The 20,502-nt window shown below is 39.1% G+C and overlaps 1 protein-coding gene across 1 annotated transcript; it reads right to left on the bottom strand.

Annotated features, from left to right (window-relative positions):
• Positions 1 to 4,430: 4,430 nt before the first annotated feature.
• slc7a10b (solute carrier family 7 member 10b) lies at positions 4,431 to 17,224 on the bottom strand. Its single transcript, XM_086142362.1, has 11 exons — positions 17,018 to 17,224; positions 13,596 to 13,800; positions 12,563 to 12,714; positions 10,196 to 10,321; positions 9,963 to 10,116; positions 9,101 to 9,224; positions 8,089 to 8,192; positions 7,919 to 8,015; positions 7,227 to 7,376; positions 6,963 to 7,140; positions 4,431 to 5,888 (listed from the first exon to the last, which is right to left on the bottom strand). The coding sequence occupies exons 1-11, from the start codon at positions 17,151 to 17,153 to the stop codon at positions 5,758 to 5,760; spliced, it is 1,557 nt and encodes a 518-aa protein (XP_085998488.1). The 5' UTR covers positions 17,154 to 17,224; the 3' UTR covers positions 4,431 to 5,757.
• Positions 17,225 to 20,502: the final 3,278 nt, after the last annotated feature.

Raw genomic sequence — 20,502 nt, 5'->3', positions numbered from 1 at the left:
CATATACTCTAAATTACAGTATATTATACTACATTATTTCGTTATAATCATACATTTTTTTAGCTACTTTATATGTTACTTTGTTTCCACGTCTCCAAAACAACAATATCGTGTATGCATTGATTTCTATATGTAACTACATGCATATCCTGTCCATAAAAATTATAGATATACGATATAAATATATATATGCCAAAATGCTAGTCATAATCATTACTATGGAATGACATTGTATGGGTCATTGATAAAAGCACTGGTTTCTATACTTTTTTTTTGTTAAAGTCGACAACAAAACAAAAACAAAGCATGTAGGTCGACCTGACGTAAAGCTGACCTTCACCATCTGTCGACATTTGTTGTGTTTTTGTTTCCTGGCTTTAAAATATATACATATTCAGTCCATTTCATTCTCATTTTAATGAGCTGCTGTAGTTATTAATTTTTACAAAAGTGATGTAAGATACATCCCTGTTAACATTTAATGAAATGATCATGTGGTAAACACCAGATGCTATACAAATAATTTACAGTATTGCTTTCCCCAAAACATCTTGACAGAGTACATAGAAATGCACTTTAACTGTACATTTTACTAACCAAGAAACAAGCATTTCAACACTTGACAGCAAAGTTCCCCTTTCAGGGGTACAATTATTGATATAAGGCTTTAAACATTTTTCGAGAAGCAGTGGGCTATCATATGAAAAAGCAAATAAACAATTAGGTATGAGTGAAACTACGGGAGGTTGGAGGAGAACCTTATCCTGAGATGCTGAGTCTGAGCATTTCTAGATCAGTCACAAAACAGCATCTTACAGCGCTGTTCTGTTCAACCCAAGCCATAATGCTTATATACCATCATGTACCTGGTAATATGAGAAACACGGGTAAAATGGCTGCGGGGCTTGCAGAGAAGATAAACAGGTGCCGTGCTGTGACTGTGCTCAAATACGGCTACTATATAAGGCCTATGCTCACCTGCAAGCCCCACCCAGTTTACAGTTACATGCATGAACTGTCAAATGCTCCACAGGTGATCATTGCATTTACTTTTAGTGTGAACGAAGCATTAGAAATCCTGTTCACCAACTGGCTGCAACAGTGACATCCATCCATCCTCTGCCGCTTATCCTGCACTCAGGGTCACGGGGATGCTGGAGCCAATCCCAGCTGTCATCAGGTGAGAGGCGGACTACACCCTGGACTGGTCACCGGTCAATTGCAGGGCCACATCCATAGATAAACAAGCATTCACTTACTCACTCACTCATTCGGGCAATTTTCCCTATTTTTTTCAGATTAGGGGCGGCACGGTGGGGCAGTGGTTGGCCCTTTGACCTCAAAGGACCCTGTTCGATTCCGACAAGGGAACCTTTCTGTGTGGAGTTTGCATGTTCTCCCTGTGTCTGCATGGGTTTCCTCAAGGGGGTCTCCGGTTTCCTCCGACAGTCCAAAAACATGCATGTTAATTGGAGAAAAATTGGGAAAATAACCCTGAATGAATGAGTGAGTGAATGGTCGCTTGTCTATATATGTGGCCTTGTGATTGACTGGCGATCAACCCTGCCTCTCACCCAATGACGGCTGGGATAGGCGCCAGCGTCCCTCACTACCCTGAGTGCAGGATGAGCGGAAGAAGATGGATGGATGGATTTTTCCGATGAACCTGCTGCATGCCTTTTGACTGCGGGAGGAACCGGAGAACCCGGAGGTAACTCACGCAGACACGGGGAGAACGTGCAAACTCCACACAGAAAGCGCTAATCACTGTGCATGTCTATATCTATGTACATTTTTTTCACACAAAGTCTTTGTGGTCTATGGAAAAATAACAGGAACTGTTTTTGTATTTTAACAAGGGACAAATTATTTTTTTCTCATTGATTTTGAAACATGTACAACGGCTTCAGCTTTGTTGGATTAAATCTCCCATGACCCCTTCACAGGACCAGAGTTCCTATGGGTATGCATCTCGGTTTTTATAAAATAATATATAGAAATTTGGATGGGACTGCTCCGGGGGATTCAAAAAGATCTGGTTGTGATCACAATTAGCGAGCCACTTCTGCTACTCAGTGGTGATCAGACCCATCTCAGACAAATTATTATGGATCCCACTGCTCTTCAAATTAGGCAAAGCCTACCACAAAAACAAACACTAACGTTGGCAGGGAATGATGGGCATGAGTCTCAGACCACTTACAGGTTTTCAAGCACTGCAGCTGTATTGCTCAACGCAAGGTTGATGGTGGAAACAGAAACAACTAGTTTCGTGCAAAAAATGGTTCCATGTTTTGTGGTGTGTATGCTGTTGCCTGACAAACCACTTTGGGTAAAATAACGATTAATAATAGTAATAAGGAATCAGAAACTCTGCTACAAGCTCCTGTATACAGAATTTACCTTCCCATTTTAAAGTGTCATCATTTCTTACTATGTAGAAAAATGTGATGCCCCTGCAGACGACTACTTATGGGTGTAAAGTATATTTCATTATGGGGGTAAAAAAACAGACAAACAGTTGATATTCAACGGTTTTCCCAGTTTACAAATTTACAAAGTTTTGAATAATGATTCTCGGCAATGGTCAACAATGTAATATTAGACTGGCAGCCTTTATATAGCAGACACTCATGAATGTCTAGTCATTCCAGACTGATCCAATGTACCAATTATAAAAAACATGTGACCATCATTTAATTGAAGGTTATGTATCAAGATAAATTCAGTTGAAGAGACAGAACTCATACTACCACACAGACCTGCTGCAGTCTTGGTGTTCTACTAACATGCTAGTTCCAACTTTCACAGACTATATAGGGTGAGGTTTCTTTCCCACAAGTACATTCCAGGATGTTTGGGTATAGAAACCTTTAGGAGCCCATTTAGTTCAACACAGACTGAGCAGGGATAGATGGAAGAAAAGACATTCGCTTACTCTCTCTCAGTTTCATTTCACCTAATGGCTTCAGGTGAAACAACTGGCTTTTGAAGCTCAACTGCATTTATAAATCTTTATCTGTTAATAAAAAAAGATTGTAGAAATGGACTTATGAATTTTGTAAGTGTATCTCTAACAAAGTAAATCACAGAAAAATTCAGCTAATTTAAATATACGAGAGCCGAGAGGGTTGAGGCATTCATACCAGCAGGTGAAACTGTTAACAAAACATGAAATGAACCCGAGCTTGCTATTTGTCTTGGGGATCTGACGGAGTAAAGTACAGTGGGAGTCCTATGCCATCTTGTTTTGTTTAGGCAAGGAGACTTCATTTGAGACAACAAGACAACAAACAATGGAAGACCAAAGTGCTCCTGAAACATTCTGATGAAAAATGATACAATCCAAAGGCACTCACAAAATATTCAAACATCTATAGGTGAATTAGCAAGAAAACATTTCAAATCCCTTTGCCCTGGTAGAGGCCTTTTCAACCAAGGTATGAAAATTTGACACAATAAGTGTCTTGAAGTATTTAGTCCAGTTGCATATGAATATTTATCTGCCACTGGAAGCTGGGAGCCATGAGTGCAAATGATAAATATTAGCTTTGCATCAGGACTTGGTTAATTTCTAGAAGACTTTCGGGTGTTTCAGGTTTATAACTATGAGGAAGAGGTGAAATTAGTGCATGGATCAAGGATTCATGTCTAACTCTTACAAATGTCATTCATACTCCAACTGAGGTGTCAACAACCCCTATCACGCTGAGCACTAGTTGGACGTAGGGTCAATGTAGGACTTTAGTAAAACTGAAGCTGTCTATATTTGGTTAGAAACTAAAAAGGCCTGCTGGATTAAATAAAAAGTTTTCAGTAAGTATTATGACCGGGATGAATTGGATTCTTTCCTGGCAGAGTGAGAACTGTAGCAGCTGCCTGGATTTACTTGGTGCAAAGTAGGTGAAAAGCCACAAATTGCAGCCACGCAAGGTATGCTCAGCAGCTAATGAGTGTAATAGATCTTTGTTAGGTCTTTCATTTCAGGGAGTTCAGGTGGTTTATTTACCGAGGTGGTACGCTGTAACACTGACAAGTCAAGGAAAGAAAGATCAGTAAATGTGAGAATATTACAAAACAAAATATCAGCTCCCCATGAGCCTGAGGGCATAATAAGTGGTGCAGATAATGAATGAATTAATTAAATGTTTTAATTACAATAAGAAATTATAAATTTGACCGTTATTTACATCAGCGCTAATATGGCTACCTTTTATTTTGCTTCTTAGCTGGGGTTGAGGCTTTCAGAAAGTAAACTTTACACCCCTCCTTTTACATTGAGCGATACACATCCTTTCTAGACAGTAAAGTTATACAATCTGCCCAACCTTGTTAGTACTTTCACATCATTTTTATATTTCATTATTATGATTGTGTGTGTGTGTGTGTGTGTGTGTGTGTGTGTGTGTGTGTGTGTGTGTGTGTGTGTGTGTGTGTGTGTGTGTGTGTGTGTGTGTGTGTGTGTGTGTGTTTGTGTGTGTGTGTCTGTAAGAGGCAGATAATCACAAGTATTATCTCCATATTTTCAGATAAAGAGACCACTTCACCCTACTTGGGTCTGGAAATTATCACAGTCACAGTTCATGTGCTTGAAAAAAACTGTAGTCTTGCATCTAGTGCCAGCAGTTAAATATGAAATGTAGAAGTTAGTTGCAGAGCTGGCTGTAATATTTTATTCATGTTGAAATAAAAGCAGGGATTTGAGGACTGATGATGTTTGATGAAAGGGAGGAAGTGCTGAATGGGTAAAAAAAAGTAAATTCGTGATTAAGATGACAAGCTTGTTCCAGACTTTCAGAATGCCATATTCAGATGTATCAGTGTGGTAAATGACTGCCCATCACTCCCTTCTGATGCACAGTGTCAGTCTTGGAATGCAGGGTTTTCTTTCATCGGAGCAAAGAAATAATTCAGACTCGGTGTGAAAAGACCTTAAAACAATAGTTCATGCAAAACATGAAAACTCAGTCAGTTACCTACTCACCCATATGCCAAAAGAAAGTTTTGATGACATTTCTTAGCCCTTAAAACACAACTGGAAAAACATAACAAAACTGTTTGACTCTTTTCCTGTTCAACTCTTCTCCTGGACAACTGAGGCGACCGGTTGTTCAAGCCCAATAACACAAAAAGCATCTCTGCTAAAGAAAATAACATTGGCTAAATTATAACTCCTGAATAAAACTCCACATCAGGCTTTTCTTAGACTCTCAGACTTTTACCAAAGTGTGGCGTTATGTATTTCATTTATCAATTTATTTTCAATTTATTTATTGATGTATTTATTTGTATTCATTTTGCTTCATTATATGTGAATCATGGTCACCCTTCATGTCAGTTAACTGCAAGTGCTGACTATGCAATTTCTAAGCATAATGGATGAGTAGAATTTTTCTTTTTTGATGAATTCCTTCAAAGGCACAAAAACAATCTGCATTTATCAGAAGACAAAATTGTGTACTATCAGTTGGTTGGAGCCTTGTCACCTTAAAGAAGAGGAAAAAACAGGACTGCGATGGGAAAAAAAATCATCTTCACTGTCGGCATTAGGTAGTGGTACTTGATGACTTAGTAGAAAAGAAAGATAAACACAAAGTGCAAAAACCCCATAGCAAAGGAAAGGTGTTTCCAGTCCACTGTAGGGAAACCAGAGTCCCAGAAGGTCAAAGATCCCACGCTGGGAACAATTGTCTGGACTTGTATGGTGATGAAATAAAAACAGGCAAAAATAAGATCTTTATAAAGTCGGAAAGAGTTTTAAGAATTTGCTGACAAACTGCTTCTGCCTGATGATCGATCAGTCCATTCTGAAGGAGTGGCGATCTCAATGGGATCGATCTGAGGAAAGACCACGAAACACAACCTCTGGCCCACATATGTTGCCGTCTCTGCATGAAGACAGGGGTACCACATTATTAATATTGGACAAAGAATTTGTTGAGACTTTTCTCTTCATGCTGTGACTTTGACATTGCCTGATTAATTACTGTTATTCACAACTATACATCTTGGTCATTATGCATTCTTGGTCTTCTTCTATTCTTCCATTACCATTGTGTTCAAGGTAATATTTTCTAGATTTCGGCCAATGATTATCCAGGGTCCTAAATTTTGGGGTTCTATATTTCTGACTTCCAGACTCTTGGTCTGTCTAGATCCCTTGTTCCCAGGTTATCAACTTTCTCAGCTCTGAATTCTTGATCTACACCTGGGGTCGGCAACCTTTAACATCCAAAGAGCCATTTGGACCCGGTTTCCACAGAACAGAAAACACTGGGAGCCGCAGTTACTTTTTGACATCTAAAATTGAGGTACCACTGTATATATTGCTTTTTCATACAAATTGACGGTGTCTTGGCGGGTATACCGGCTTCCGCAAGTGTGACGTATATTTTGAGCGTCGAATAATAATAAATATAATTTTATTTTAATATTTCAAGATCACAGCAATCTTCCAATTTAGAACTAAAATCAAAAAAAGGAACTAACACAAATAAAATACACTTCAATTAAATACTTATAATTTATTTTCCCAAGCCACTTGTAGCCGCAGTGTAAGGATGAAAGAGCCGCATACGGCTCCGGAGCCGTGGGTTGCCGACCCCTGGTCTACACTCTTGATATACCAGGATGATAGTTTACTCAGTGCTAAAGTCATTATTTTCAATGTTCCAAGTTAGTTATGTCCTTCATGTGGACATCCATATTCTCTCAGGGACTTGGGTATCCAAAGTCCTGGTCCTTACAAAGCTACAGTCTTAGGGTCACATGTTCCCCAGTTCTTTACCAATAATGACATGGACTCCTATTTTCCAAGCATTTCCAGCATTATTGATCCTATGATCTCCTAAGATCATATGTTGTTCAGAAACTATGTTTCTCAGATCTATTTTAAAACACATCTAGTATCTGCCATTCTAATTCACTTCAAATGGGGCTCTAAACCCTCTGTAGAAACTCACCTATGAAATTGTAGATACACTTTGGTTTTCCTTTCCAGTGGACACCAAGGAAGTAGACCGGTACGCCAGTGAGCATGATGACCAGGCCCACGCCACAAACCACCGGCTCAGAGTAAAGACTGAAACCCAGCAGTAATGCCCAGAACATCAGGTAACATGCAGGAACCAGGAGGTTCACCTGCAGTCAAGGGTTGGATTAAAATCTGTAATTCATGTTTTATATGTGTCAGGTGCAAAGGATGCGGCGACATGGTCATTAAGTACCTTGATGGGTCGGTAGAGGTTGGGCTTCTTCCAGCGGTAGTACAGCAGGCCTGCAATGGTGACGCCGTACGACAGGTAGTTGATGAAGGACACATAGTTGATCAGGTTGTGTGTTTCTCCAATGCAGAGTATAACAATTGTGGCGGCACACTGAAGAGCACAGTAAAATGTGATAATATAAGAAAAAGTGATGAGGAACTGCTCAGTCAAATAATCTATAGTCAACTAATAACTGAATAGCCGCATTTTTATCAAACTAAAGGTATAAAATAATACAGTAAAATGAATTGTTCTGTCATCTGAATATTTCATGAGTGAATAAGTATTTAGCCACTTGAAATGGGCTATTAATTACAATTATCCAGTCAAATGACCATATTTTTCGCTAACAAGAAGTACAATGACATCTATCAGTCTGGTCTCGGGCCTCAAAAAAATTAGATGGTCGTATCTCAATGCAAGATTTTGTTACCTGTACCAATACTTCAGAGTCATTTTTTTCTATAGTTTCCTGGCAGATTTTCTTTGTCTTATCATATATATAAGTACACAAATACTGTCAGCAAAATTTGCACAGGTAAAAGCATCGATCATACGCACTAAATCCCAGTGAGTATTTTATTCATGCATTCCTCATTGAGAAATTAAACATGAAAATAAAGGTGGACTTATGAAGATGAAGTTTTACTCACACAAACCAGTAAGGCTGGAATGGGCGTACAGTTTTTAAAATGAATCATGGCCAGCAGGCTAGGCAGGTGACCTTCTCTGGCCCCAGAGAAACACAGCCTGTCAGCAAAAAGAGTGATCAGGTGTCATAGGTGTAACAACATAAGGAAATAAAGAAGAAGGCTGCGCTCACCTGGAAGAGGTGAACAGGTAGCCGTTGATTCCCCCAAAGGTGGAGAGAGCCACAGAGATCGGCATGATGACAGAAAACATCCCCAGCAGCTTTTCTCCAAATGTCTACAACACAAAGGATCGAGGTTAGTGGCAATTCACCAGCATTTTTCCTGCTTGGCTTTTAATTTTTTTTTTTTTACAAACATTTTTTAGAATCTTTGGCTGCCATCAGAAAACCTGCATCTCATCGTGGATTGAAGTTAAAGTTACAACACAATTTTAAAGTTAAGCTTAAGAGACATTTAAGAGTTAATTCAAGACAATAAACTGCCTGGGTTATCGCAAAGCGACACATTCCATGGTTACGGGAACATAATTTCTAAGTTAAGTTAAAGGCATACAAATTGCCTGATTATTAGACAACTGATGCAACACAACCGCTACATTGAGGTAACACAACTCCCTGGTAATGTTAAGACCACATAATTTCTTGGAAAAGTTAAAAAGTCACAACTCTGGTAATTCAAGGCAACAAAATTCCTTGATTAATGCAAGACTTTCCTGGTTAACTTTAAGCATCACAACTTAAAATAAACCACAACCACTTGACTGGGTTAATGGGAAAACAACTCCTCGTTAACTTAAAGCAACACAACATGATTAACTGAAAGCAACACAATATGAGCAAAAAATGAATGGTAAATTTTAGGGAACACTATATTTGTGTATATTCTTTTATATTCAGGAACATCCTGTCAGGAATCAGATTTTTTTTTTTTTACTTTTATACTTCTGATTGTTACAGTACATTTTTCTGTATCTTCATAAATGCATGTATTAACACTAGGCTGATATTTTTCCTTTTTCTGTCTTTCCCACACTGAGAGGCGTGGGACTCTTAGAGCCTTGGCTCAACAGATAACGCTGACTTTTTCAAATTTGTTCTAATTATTTTGGATCAAGTCATTGACCTTCATCTATCAGTGACCTAAATTCCCATGAAACAAATCTTGACAGCAGGCTTCACTCACTACAGCCACAGCATTGGATGACAGCAGCTCCTCGGGGGACATGGAGGAGAAGTAGGCGATGTTGGTGAGTGTGTACACAAAGGTCACCAATGGGATGGAGATGTAGATGGCACGAGGTAGATTCCTGACCATGCACAGACGATACAGTCAAACCCAAAAGGCAGTCCAACATGCATGAAAGTTGATCACTGGGCACTTGGAATGAATTATTTCATATAAAGGGGCGGCACGGCTCATGCAGTAAGAGCCAAATGGAAAATGCGTCATTACCACAGCTTGTCGCTACATCCTGTCCTACATCCTACACTGATCCTTTAATTCCAAATATCAAATGTAAATGGGTATAATCAGAAAAAAACAGAATCATCAGCTAATAATGGAAGAATAAGCAATATAATATATCAAAATTACTACCTATTTTCATACCATAATGTGTTTCACACTAAGGGCAGAATTTCATTCAAGGCTCTCTTAAGATAAGATAAGGTAAGATAAGATAAGATAAGATAATGCAACTAAACAAGCACATTTTTACACATTTCTTTTATTTCACCAAGAAACCCTATCTTGAGAAGAAATAACTAAATCATATTTTGGGTTATATTTAGGTAGAGAAATGTGCTGGCAACATTTTTTGGGTAAAAGGACAATTACTTTCAAAATTCATCACATGAAGTCTAAGAAATGTATTTGTAAGGTGGCAGATTCAAATATTTGTTTGCGTGGTATGACATCAGACCACAAGCCCATAATAACATGGTTTTGGCATGCTTGAATAAACCTGCTGATATGTGGGCTGCACATTTTGAATGCCATGTCATCGGAGTAGGCTCAAAAAGGGGAGGGAGGCGCAAATATTCACCGTCTGGGCTCCACCACCTCCTCGGTGACGTAGTTCAGGAAATTCCAACCACTAAAGGCAAAGGAAGCCTGAAGGAAGGCCAGGGCGATCTGCCCCACCGATGGAGTCTTGTCGAGGTTGAAGGCGACATGAGGGGTCAGCGCCTCGTAGTTACCTGATGAGGAAACCGCATGTCTGATTAGTGCGTCACCCCAGGAATTGTAAGACTTTGAAATAATAGCGGTGAGGTTTACCATTAATAATCTGGACCAGGCCGACGACAATGATGAGGCCCAGGGCCATGAGTTTCCCCACGGTGAAGATGTCTTGGATTCTGGTGGCCATTCGGACACTGGAGCAATTGACCCAGGTCAGCAGCACTGAGCCCCGGACAAATCGCAAGCGTTACATCGAATTCTGTCAGCCTCAACCCCCGTGTTGATCCACAGTCTCCCACGTGCACCCAAAGACATACAAACTGGCTCAACTACAACTTCCTTCGATTTAATATTTGACTAAATATCTGGTTTCCAAGTTTTCAGATGGTTTGCTGCCAATTTATTGAGTAATTTCTTTCTGATTCATTCACTGTGATTTCATTTAATTTTTTTAATTAAGTGAGCTTGTTATATAAAAACAGCAAGTTTGCTAGATAAAAGTAACAACGAACGATAAATAAGTTATAATTCCAATTTACAAGAGCTGGGGGAGGCAAAAATGAAAGATATCTCATCCATTGATATGATCTTTAAGCAAATTAAAAGATCCAATAGTTTCTGTCATCTCATTACTACAAAATTGTTTGTAAATTTTGCTTGTTAATAATAGTTAATATAAGCAAATAATATCTTGCCAAATTAGTTGAGGCAATGGCAGCAAATCAGTTACCTTTACTGTGGCACCACATTACACTAGCAGTCCAAATTACAAATTAGAAAAACATCTTTCGTCTTTTTGTGGTAAATTTTCACAAGTTTTGTATTTTGATCTCCTGTATTTGTAATTTTCCGAAGAGACAATTTAGAGTCTCCAGTTCACCTGCAGCATATTATATAGAGAATAGAGAAATAGAGAATTCCTGGAATTTAACCAGTTCCCTTAATCCTGTGAAGTGACTGAGAAAACCACTGCACTAAGCCAGCACCTGTACCCAGATCGGTTATTATGACATAAAATATTCCACCAATCAATGGACAAGGTTTGGGAAGGACTATCCATCGCTCTTTCTTTCTCTCTTCCGGTGCCCCTGGAAGCAGAGGAGGAATAACAACTCTGGCTGTAAATAGCTTTAGAACTGTTGAACTTGACATATACATCAATATTGGCTATCCTGAAACCCTCAGGGACCCTTGTAGTGGCGTTCAGGCCAGCAGCGGGCAGTAGCAGCCTGTTGCCCTGGGTGGCAAGAATGTGGGAAAGGGAGGGGGGGCATGATTGTTTCACTTCATCCATCACTGTCAGCAACTCTCTCATGGTGGCCTCACTCCCCGACAAAAAGACCAGTTGTCAGCCCCACAAAATAAACCATTTCCGTTGGGAAGGGCAAACAAAACGCCTTAAGACCCCCACCAAAGAAGCTGGGCACGGCTCACGTTTTTATCACCCGCTGCCAAAAACAAGCGTGAATGATGGCATTGAAGGTGAGCGATCGTAGACTTCGGACTTTTGGTTTCACCTCCACTTTCAGGCCGGTCCTTGTTTACATACTGATCTAACCATGAGGTTATATCTCAGGCGGGATGACCGTGTCAGCTCCAAGGCATACCTTATCTGTAACTTGTGCCGTTGAATGTCTTAAAAGTTAGAGAAATTAACTTTTTATTGAAAAGCAACTCAATCCCTTTTTCCAGCAGGCAAAGTTGTGGCCAGTGTGGGTGGCACTATTTCCCTCCATCGACCTTCATTTACAAAGTGCCTTTATTTTAAGGTCACTTGTTGCAATTAGTACAATTTTCTTCCTGTTTTAAAATGATTTCTGGTTTGTGATTTGGCCATTTCTAAAAAATCTTGTACAAATTTCTTGATTATTTTGAAGAATATTCTTTTTTGTTTTTTTCTTGCTTTCATTTTTATTGATTTCATAGTTAATAACCAAGTAATTGCTACTTCCAAAAGTCCAAAAACATGCGGCAGGTTAACTGGAGACTACAAATTGGCTATATTTTTTGAATAAGAGGATGAATGATTGTGTGTTTGTATATGTAGCTCGATGATTGACGAACAACCGATCCAGGTTGAACCCAACCTCTCGCCCAATGACAGCTAGAATAGGATCCAGCCCAGAGTGCAGGATGAGCCATATTGATAATGAATGAATTAATGACTTTCTAAATTAATGAATTGCTAAAAATAAGATTTTACACAAGAAAGCAACCAAAATTTTAATTTTATGTTCTGAACAATTTTTTTTAAGAAATCCATATATTTACCTGACAAAATAATTTTACAGGACTCTTACCACCTTTGTAACCACTGTTATGTTCAATCCATTGCAGAACTTCACTACACCGAATTGACTCACGACAACTGCCGCATATTGAGTCTGGGTGCACTAAGTACACATCATTTCAGACCAGTTAATAAGTTAAACATGAGTGAAATATCTAGTTTGTCAGACTTACAGAGGCAGATGGCTGACAGCATCCGTGTCGCCATGTACGGAGGAACACAGTTCGGGAAGACAGGCTGGAGGACGTAGCTGGAGAAAGTGAGTGCAATAACGGCCAGTGTGGTCGGGTACATTATGAGGACGGCACTCCAGAGCAGCAGAAATCTGGATGACAGATAGAACAAGAGTGTCTGACCCTGAGCTGCTTCATTTCCAAAGATGACTTGAGGTTTTTAACAGCGTATACCCGACAATGAATGTTACTTTTTTCCCAAATGCCATACCTACGAACTAAATACTTTAGGACATCTGAAAGAACTATTCGAGGCATAGTGACATCTAATCTATCAATGTGTTAAATTACAGCGGTAAAGAATGAGTTGCAACATTTCAAAATCTAGAAAGTATGCTTTTTATATATGTAAAAAAAGGTAGTGTTTTAAAACCAGAATCACTTCATTCCAACACAGAACAGTTATCTTTTAGTTTACACCTCAAGAGCATTGAGATCCTCTTAATCTTTGTCAGGTCAAAGGGTGCAGAAAAACACCAAGAAAAAATAAATCAATAAAAATGATAAAACAAAATGTTTCCTCAATAAAAGAAAGGGTAGTACAATTTCACAAGTGAGCGGTACGTGTGCATCTAAATGAGAAAACTACAAAAATGTCATTTTAATTTGCTTAAAATAAATATTCTGTATAGAACTTTTGGGCAATTTTCAAAACATTTTTTGTTATATCGTTGAAACCATTCCAACTTTAATTTTAATCTGCATTTAAACTTACATAGTTTTTTATTTTTTAATTTTTACAAGTAGGAGTTACAATAAATGCAACATACTAATACATAATAGTATAGTTCTAGTCTATGTTATTATGTACTTCCTCAATGGCCTCTAGTGGGGACAGTGAACCCCCTAAACCAATGCAAACTACACCTCTGCAAAAAGTTCTGGAAAAACTGTATGACTTGATTGTCATTTAAAATTTGAAATATTTACGTCTGAACACAAACACCTCTGGAGCCACTCAACCCTCACTCACCCCATTAGACCTCCAAAAATCTCTGTGACGTAAGAGTAGTCACCACCGGATTTGGGGATGGTGACGCCCAGCTCAGCATAGCAGAGGGACCCCAAAGCAGCGATACAGCCTCCCAGCAACCAGACCACCAAGGCCAAGCCTACTGAGCCTGAATGCTCCAGGACCCCCTTTGGAGAGATGAAGATCCCGGAGCCAATGATATTCCCTGTGGAGAGCAGGAAGTACCCATGTCAAGGTGTAGTGTTTTCTTATTTATTCTGATATCCTCTGTTTTATGGATCCCAGAAAACCTCTTGTTGGAGGTCCTCAACCAAAAGAGGTGTTCTTATATTTGACTTGAACTCCAAATCAGACACTGTGCCATTAAGACATACACATTTTATGTAATAATTTATCAGTCTTGCTTTTTTTTTTTTTTTTTTTTTTTTTTCAGAAAAAGAAAATCTAAATTTCTTAGAAATATGATGGTTTTTCAGTTTAATAAGAACTAATTTAATTAGACAGATGTTTGAGAAGTTTTAAAAATGCTAAACATCACCTGACTAAAAATCCTCCAATAATTTATTATGATATTAATCACAACCATAATCTGCTTCTACAAGTACATTATTATGAGAATTAGTTCAGGCTTTATGAAATAATAATGAGCCACTCCTTCATGATGTATTGTTATTAATTAAGCTTCACTGATGAAAGGTACCCTGCAATGAGTTCATCACACATTGACTAATAACTAATATTATTCAGTGCAAAACTGACTTTACTTCTACAAGCCTTCCACCATTTATGGCATTGGGTTAGAAACTCAGCTGCCCAAAATAACTATAAATAGGGATCTGTGAATTATTGAAAGTCAACTTTGAGATCCAGGGTATGAAGAAGGGTTAGAAGCACTGCTGAGGAACGTAAACATGAATAGATGGCATCCCTTAGTACTCAAAACAAATAATACACTAACTTTTCTGACAATCCGTCACTAGATATATCACCATTTATAATTGAGGCACGCACTCTCTCTGTCCACATAATAAATTCACCCGGGGGCATCTCCAGCATTTCACCTCGAAAACACCCATGAACCCCCTTGAGTAACATCTATCACAAAATCCGAAAGGTTCCCCGAGGAAGTCCATGTGGAGGCCATTGGGAGACAAAGAGCAGTGTAACAGTGTGAGTTAGGGAAAGCCATCAATCAGGCCAGGACAGCCCCTCCCACCCAGAGCCTCAGTGTGCAGCATCGAGCACCGGCACATCCCGCACATTCAGATGACAGCGCTACCAGTCGCACGGCAGGAGGCAGCCAAGTGGCACAGACAGCTGTTACATAACAGGACATGAATTACCCACTCTGGGCTGCCGAGGTGGGAAGTGACCCAGTCACCTTCTGCATCCCTTCACTGTTGCAGCCTTCATAGAGCGCGGCGGGGAGAAAAAGCCCGGTGAGAGGTAAGAGATTACAGCTGCAATGAAAAGCCACTTCAATCCAGTGAAAATACTGAAAATAAAGACATGCTATCACATAGGTGTGTGAACTTTGCATAACTACACCAATCTCAAGAATATGTTTTAAAACTCCTTCTGTTTTTCCCCCAGACACGATTTCTGTTGATTACCACAAATTTGAATGGGAAAAACTCATAAGCGGGCACAAAATCATGACTTTGGAATACTCCTTGATCCATTCTTATCTGTCCTTTGCTGAGTAACAGAAAGGGGTTTTTTTTTCAAAATGTTTGTATTTTTTAGGGTCTAATTCTATGTGATGTTACCCAGAATAGTGTCCAGTCTGCACAACAAATCATGACGGGTAATGGCTGCAAGATTGAGATGACCAGAGAGGATTACAGGTAGAGTTGAAAAATGACGAGCCGTGCTAGTTGTCACTCTGGTACAGGCTACATTTACGTCAAAATGAATAAACCCATTCTAATCCCTGGGGGAAATAGGTGAAAGCTACACCTCATCCACATCTGTGTTTTTTGACACCTTAATGGCTGTCAGAAGACACATGAAAAGTAAGAAACTAGTAGGTCTGATGTGAACAATGAATTTTTTTTTTTTTTTGATACATGTTTCATTCCTGTTCCTGTTAATCCCTCATTCTATTACTTCCTTATTTAATCTTTAACATTTTTCCCCTTTTCATTGAGACCAGTGAACTAGAGGGGTCAACTGCAGGTGAGTTAAGCCACACTGAGAATACACAGTGACTTCTCAGGGTCATTGATAGCGACACTGTGATCCCCTAATCATCCTCTTATCAATACCGTCCTTGAAAATGACATATTTAAATATATTTATATATTTTGCTTTATTTTTTATAGTCATTATTTGCGGGTGAACTGCAGAGACGGGAGCGGATCTCAAACATTTAACGTTCTGACCACCAAAAATAAATGTGCTGGACACTCCTGACTCTGACTTTGCCCAGAAGAGGTTGAAGCATACAAATGCCTCACTGCCAATCGTAAACTGAGATGCACCAATTTATATTGCTTCTAAATGCATTTTTCTCCATATTGATATTTGTGTCATTTTCGAAACAACTAAGGAATCTTTTAGGCTGATTTCTTGCTAATTATTGAGATAGTTTCTTTGTCAGTATTTTTGACTTTTTTCCCTATTTAAAAAGTATTTCTCTTCTGTTTGCTGCACAGTTTCAGTCCACGACCTTTTTCATCCCTTTTTTGGGGGGGAGACTTGCACCACATTGCACTTCTCTTTTTGGGAGACATGCACCACATTTCCTCATGATTTTGGAAATTAAAAAAAAACGTTCTGACATTCCAATAAACACTTGATTAATACAATAAAACACTTTAAATAATACAACACATCACTTTGGGGTGGGGGGGGTACATTGACAACAATGTAAGAGTGATATCAATCTGAGTATTTAAAATAACTTTATAAATTTTATTTAATATTTGAAAATCGTCTCCTGACCACCAACTTCAATGGCCACAACCGCTTCAGGAAAGGAGCCAGCCTGTGTGCGGGAACGGGCGGGAGGGGCGGAGGGGGGGGGGGGGGGCTGCTGTGCGTTAATATTGATGTGATGGAGCAACCGCAAAACCTCCCTCTCCATCCTGCCTGCAGGTCAGAGGGATGCTGCAGTTCTTCCTGCTCCACCTCGCAGTGCTCTCCTCCCAGACCACTAGCCCTGCTTCTGGACTTCACATATTTCAGCCACGTAAGCGCTCTACAACTGATCCGAGTCCACATGCAAACAAACATGGAGTCCATCCAAACTCTTGGTACCCCCACCCTTTCCCCCAAATAGTGTTTTCCTGCCCCCGATTCCTTCAGCTTAATGCCCTTCTGAAGAAAACACCTGCTTTTTAAGCAGGTGTTGGAAAAGTTCCGGACAAGGGGAAAAGACACGGACCCAGCTGGCAGCTCTCCTTCCCCCCCAGCCTCACCTATGATGATAGTGCAGGCGCTCAGCAGCCCGATCTCCTTCTTCAGCGTCACCCTGTCCGGGATCGTCTTCTTCTTCTTCTTCTGGCCGCCTGTCGGCCTAGAGCAGCCGCCGCCGCTGCTGTTCTGTCCATCCATGTCCGCCTGCCCGGGTCCGGTCCCGTCCGTCCAATCCACTATGTCCTCCCAGTCTTCCCAGTGCTCCTGTCCTCTCCTCACTCCGTATTCATGCAGACTGAAAGGGCTGCGCTTGCGCAACAACCTGCGGCTGTTCAGGGTAGAATGTTAAATACCCGGGACTCAGCGTGAGGCGTTCAAAGACGACTGGAGGAACCGGTCCCATCGTTTGATTCCCCGTTGTCTTCGGGCGACATGGATGGGACTCTGTTGAGCATTGCCTGAAGGGTTTTGGACAGGAAACCCCCCCTAAAATCAGAGACAGATTGAGTTTTGCAACAACAAATACAGTAGAATTGAGATACCAGCAGGTACTGATGGTGCATGATGCCTTGCCCTCAAACACCTTCGCTGTGGTCCACTTCCATCCTTATTAAACTGGAGACACGTTTGTTTACATAAAGTTATAATATACTGCTGGCTGACACGTTATCTAGAAAAGTGTAGGGATTATAACTGAAAATGATGGAAGTTGAAGATAAGCTTGGAGAAAATGAAGTGGCTGCCAGGCCAAATTTAAGAGCCTGACTTGAATGTAAATTCAACACAAATAGCAGAACTCTGTAAACTGTGTTTGACCCTATGGAACTAGCAGATTACATATGGAGCTAATGAATGAGTGACAGATATGAATGTGTGGGATAAGGTAAATTTGTACATTTTTTTCATGGGTAAATTAGCAAACATGAGAAAAGTGACCAAGGTAAGTAAGGAAAACCTGAATGGTGGAGAGGGGAGTGAATGTCAGCTGTTCAAAGGCACATCGCAATACTCATGACCTTGACTGATTTTGACTTTGTTGGTTGTTCATGACCCAGAGTTAATGGCACCATGAGTGGCGATACTGTTTACTGCTTTAAATGATGATCTGTGATGATCAATGTATTTTACATTGTTATTTTGCTTTAATTTGTAAAGGAGTTCCTTTGATTTGAAAAAAAAAAAAAAAAAAACAGCATAGTAACACATGTACAATCTCTCTTTTTGACAATAACCTTCCTTTGAGAACAAATACCTACATATATAATTACCTACATTTTTACTTTAGATTCAGAAGAAGTATTTAGACATGCATTTACATCATACACATGTTAAATTTCATAAAGGTAACATTGTCATTACTATTTTGGTTTTGATTTGATTTGCTTGTTTGACATGTTCATGGATATGTTTTCTTACTTTGGCTGATGATGGTTGCTTTTGTATATTAATGTATGTTGTAGCCTGTTGCTTGTCAAACTCTGTCGGTGTGCCATATAGGGAATAAGTATCTGACAATATAATGTAACCCATTCATACATCTGGAGTGATGGGAGAGACAAAGAATAACTCACTCTTGTCATAAAATACTTTATATTGAGCATTTAATGTGTAGTGTCAAAAGGAGGGTCTGAATTCTGAAGGAGGTAAATTAGATGCTGGCAAGAAACCTAATGAACATCCAGCTATTTTATGCAACAAAAATTAGTCTGAACTAATGTGGCCGTACAATGGCAGGACGATAAAGCTGTGATAAAACCCTACTGCAGTGAAAAGAGAAGGAAATTTACAAAATCATTATTGTTATATATCATAAATACATTAATAATAACGATTATCATAAAATTTGAATAACATGACAAAAAGAGATCTACAAGTTCCAGTATCATTGTTACTAATACCAACATAATTTATTTCAAGATCATCATAACACAATGATAACAAATACTCCCTGTGCACAATACAATCAATTCTCATGTCTTTTGAGAGTGATACTGTGATACACAGTAAGTACAGAGACCGATGCCGTGATCAGGCATCACTTCACATTTTAAAAACATCGGGAGACTTTATGAGATTTTTTGCAGGCAGACAGATAATTGAAATGGAAAACAACATTTGCACCAAAATTCTCAGAGGAGGAAAGACCTTGTTAAAAGGAGCCCACCACCAGTGGGTGGGTAAGCGTGGGAAGACCCAAGTAAAGCAGAATGTCTTTATCATGGCTTTGGACCAAATCTCAGGTCCTGTTATTCATCCAAAACTGCACCGACCTAGTTACAGGAATTTAATCATTTACTGATGTGTCAGCTGTCCAATCCCTGGGTCTTGTGTCTCCATCACAACAGACTCTAGGTCTGTGTGAACATTCACATTGGAGCAAGGTCAAATGTGTCGGTGGCACTAACTGAGAAATTTGTAAATCTGCATTTATTTCCATCACAATGTCAAAGCCCTCATATCCAGCGGTTCCTTTGGTTCAACCAAGTGCAACGAACTTTGAAACTGCCTTCTGGAGTATAAACACAGATCTTAAGCACAAAATATTTACGTTATTTCAAAGGGGGTGGACACTACGAAGGACTGGTTTTTTTTTTGTTTTTTTTTTAAAAGAATTCAGCATACATAAACACACATGTAAAAAAAGAATACCATTTTAACATAGCATATTAATTTAAATGTTTAACAACACCAACAATAATTATTACTATTAATTTTATTATTGCTGTTACGTTATAATTGCAGTTGTGTTTCAGAGTAGTGAACTAAAAAAAAAAAAAACAGTCCCAGGGCTTTTCCCTGCAAAAGCAACAGCTGTGCAACAAGAATTTAATTCAAAAAATACTTTAGATCATACTTTTGTTAAACAACCAAATACATCATGGTCGACCTTTGTTTTGAAAAAATAAGATCTTTTAGTATAAATTTGCAACTGTGCCATTCTTTTATTCTTGCTGGTGCAGCTTTGGCTTCTGTGTAACATGAGAGAAACAATTAACATTCAGAAAGAATGATCATGTTCTTTTAAGCCCTCCTCTGTCCACACACTCACCCAACAAGAAAACTAAAAAAAAAAAACAATTTTGTTGAATATTATCTATGGCGGCATTGTTATTTCCTCTTAGGGTGTAGCATGGTCATATTTTAAATGGCCGTTTGCTTAAAAAGTAAATTAATATAATATTGTCACATGGCATTTTTTATAACACTTCCCCCCTAAAATGCAGTGCCCCATTGAACACGTCGAGTTATATACTTTCATAGCAAATTCACTAACTTTGTTTTTTCAATCTGTCGGTTTACTCTAATGACCACACAGGGGCACTATTGAAGCACTGCTGCTGCGTGTCATTTTTAATGTATCGAATATTTTGTATCGAATAAATTATTAACAGTAAAAGTTAAAATCCTCGGTAAAAATATCAACACCAAATCTTATTCCTGAGTAATAATAATAACTACTATAATAATGATAATAATAATAACAATATGTGAAATGAGGAGACGTTTATCAAAATATTACAGCGTACCAGATGAGAGTTCAAAGTAA

This window comes from Fistularia commersonii, chromosome 35, assembly GCF_037954325.1.
Source record: "Fistularia commersonii isolate RoL2024-O1a breed Wild chromosome 35, RoL_Fcom_v1.0, whole genome shotgun sequence".
Classification (NCBI taxonomy): domain Eukaryota; kingdom Metazoa; phylum Chordata; class Actinopteri; order Syngnathiformes; family Fistulariidae; genus Fistularia; species Fistularia commersonii.
This window is presented reverse-complemented; position numbering and strand designations above follow the sequence as displayed.

Coding starts and splice junctions, on each gene's coding strand:
- slc7a10b (XM_086142362.1), bottom strand. CDS start 17,153: ATGGATGGACAGAACAGCAGCGGCGGCGGCTGCTCTAGGCCGACAGGC. Junction 13,801..17,017: donor CGCCTGCACTATCATCATAG/GTGAGGCTGGGG, acceptor TGCTCTCCACAG/GGAATATCATTGGCTCCGGG. Junction 10,117..10,195: donor CCTGGTCCAGATTATTAATG/GTAAACCTCACC, acceptor TTTCCTCATCAG/GTAACTACGAGGCGCTGACC.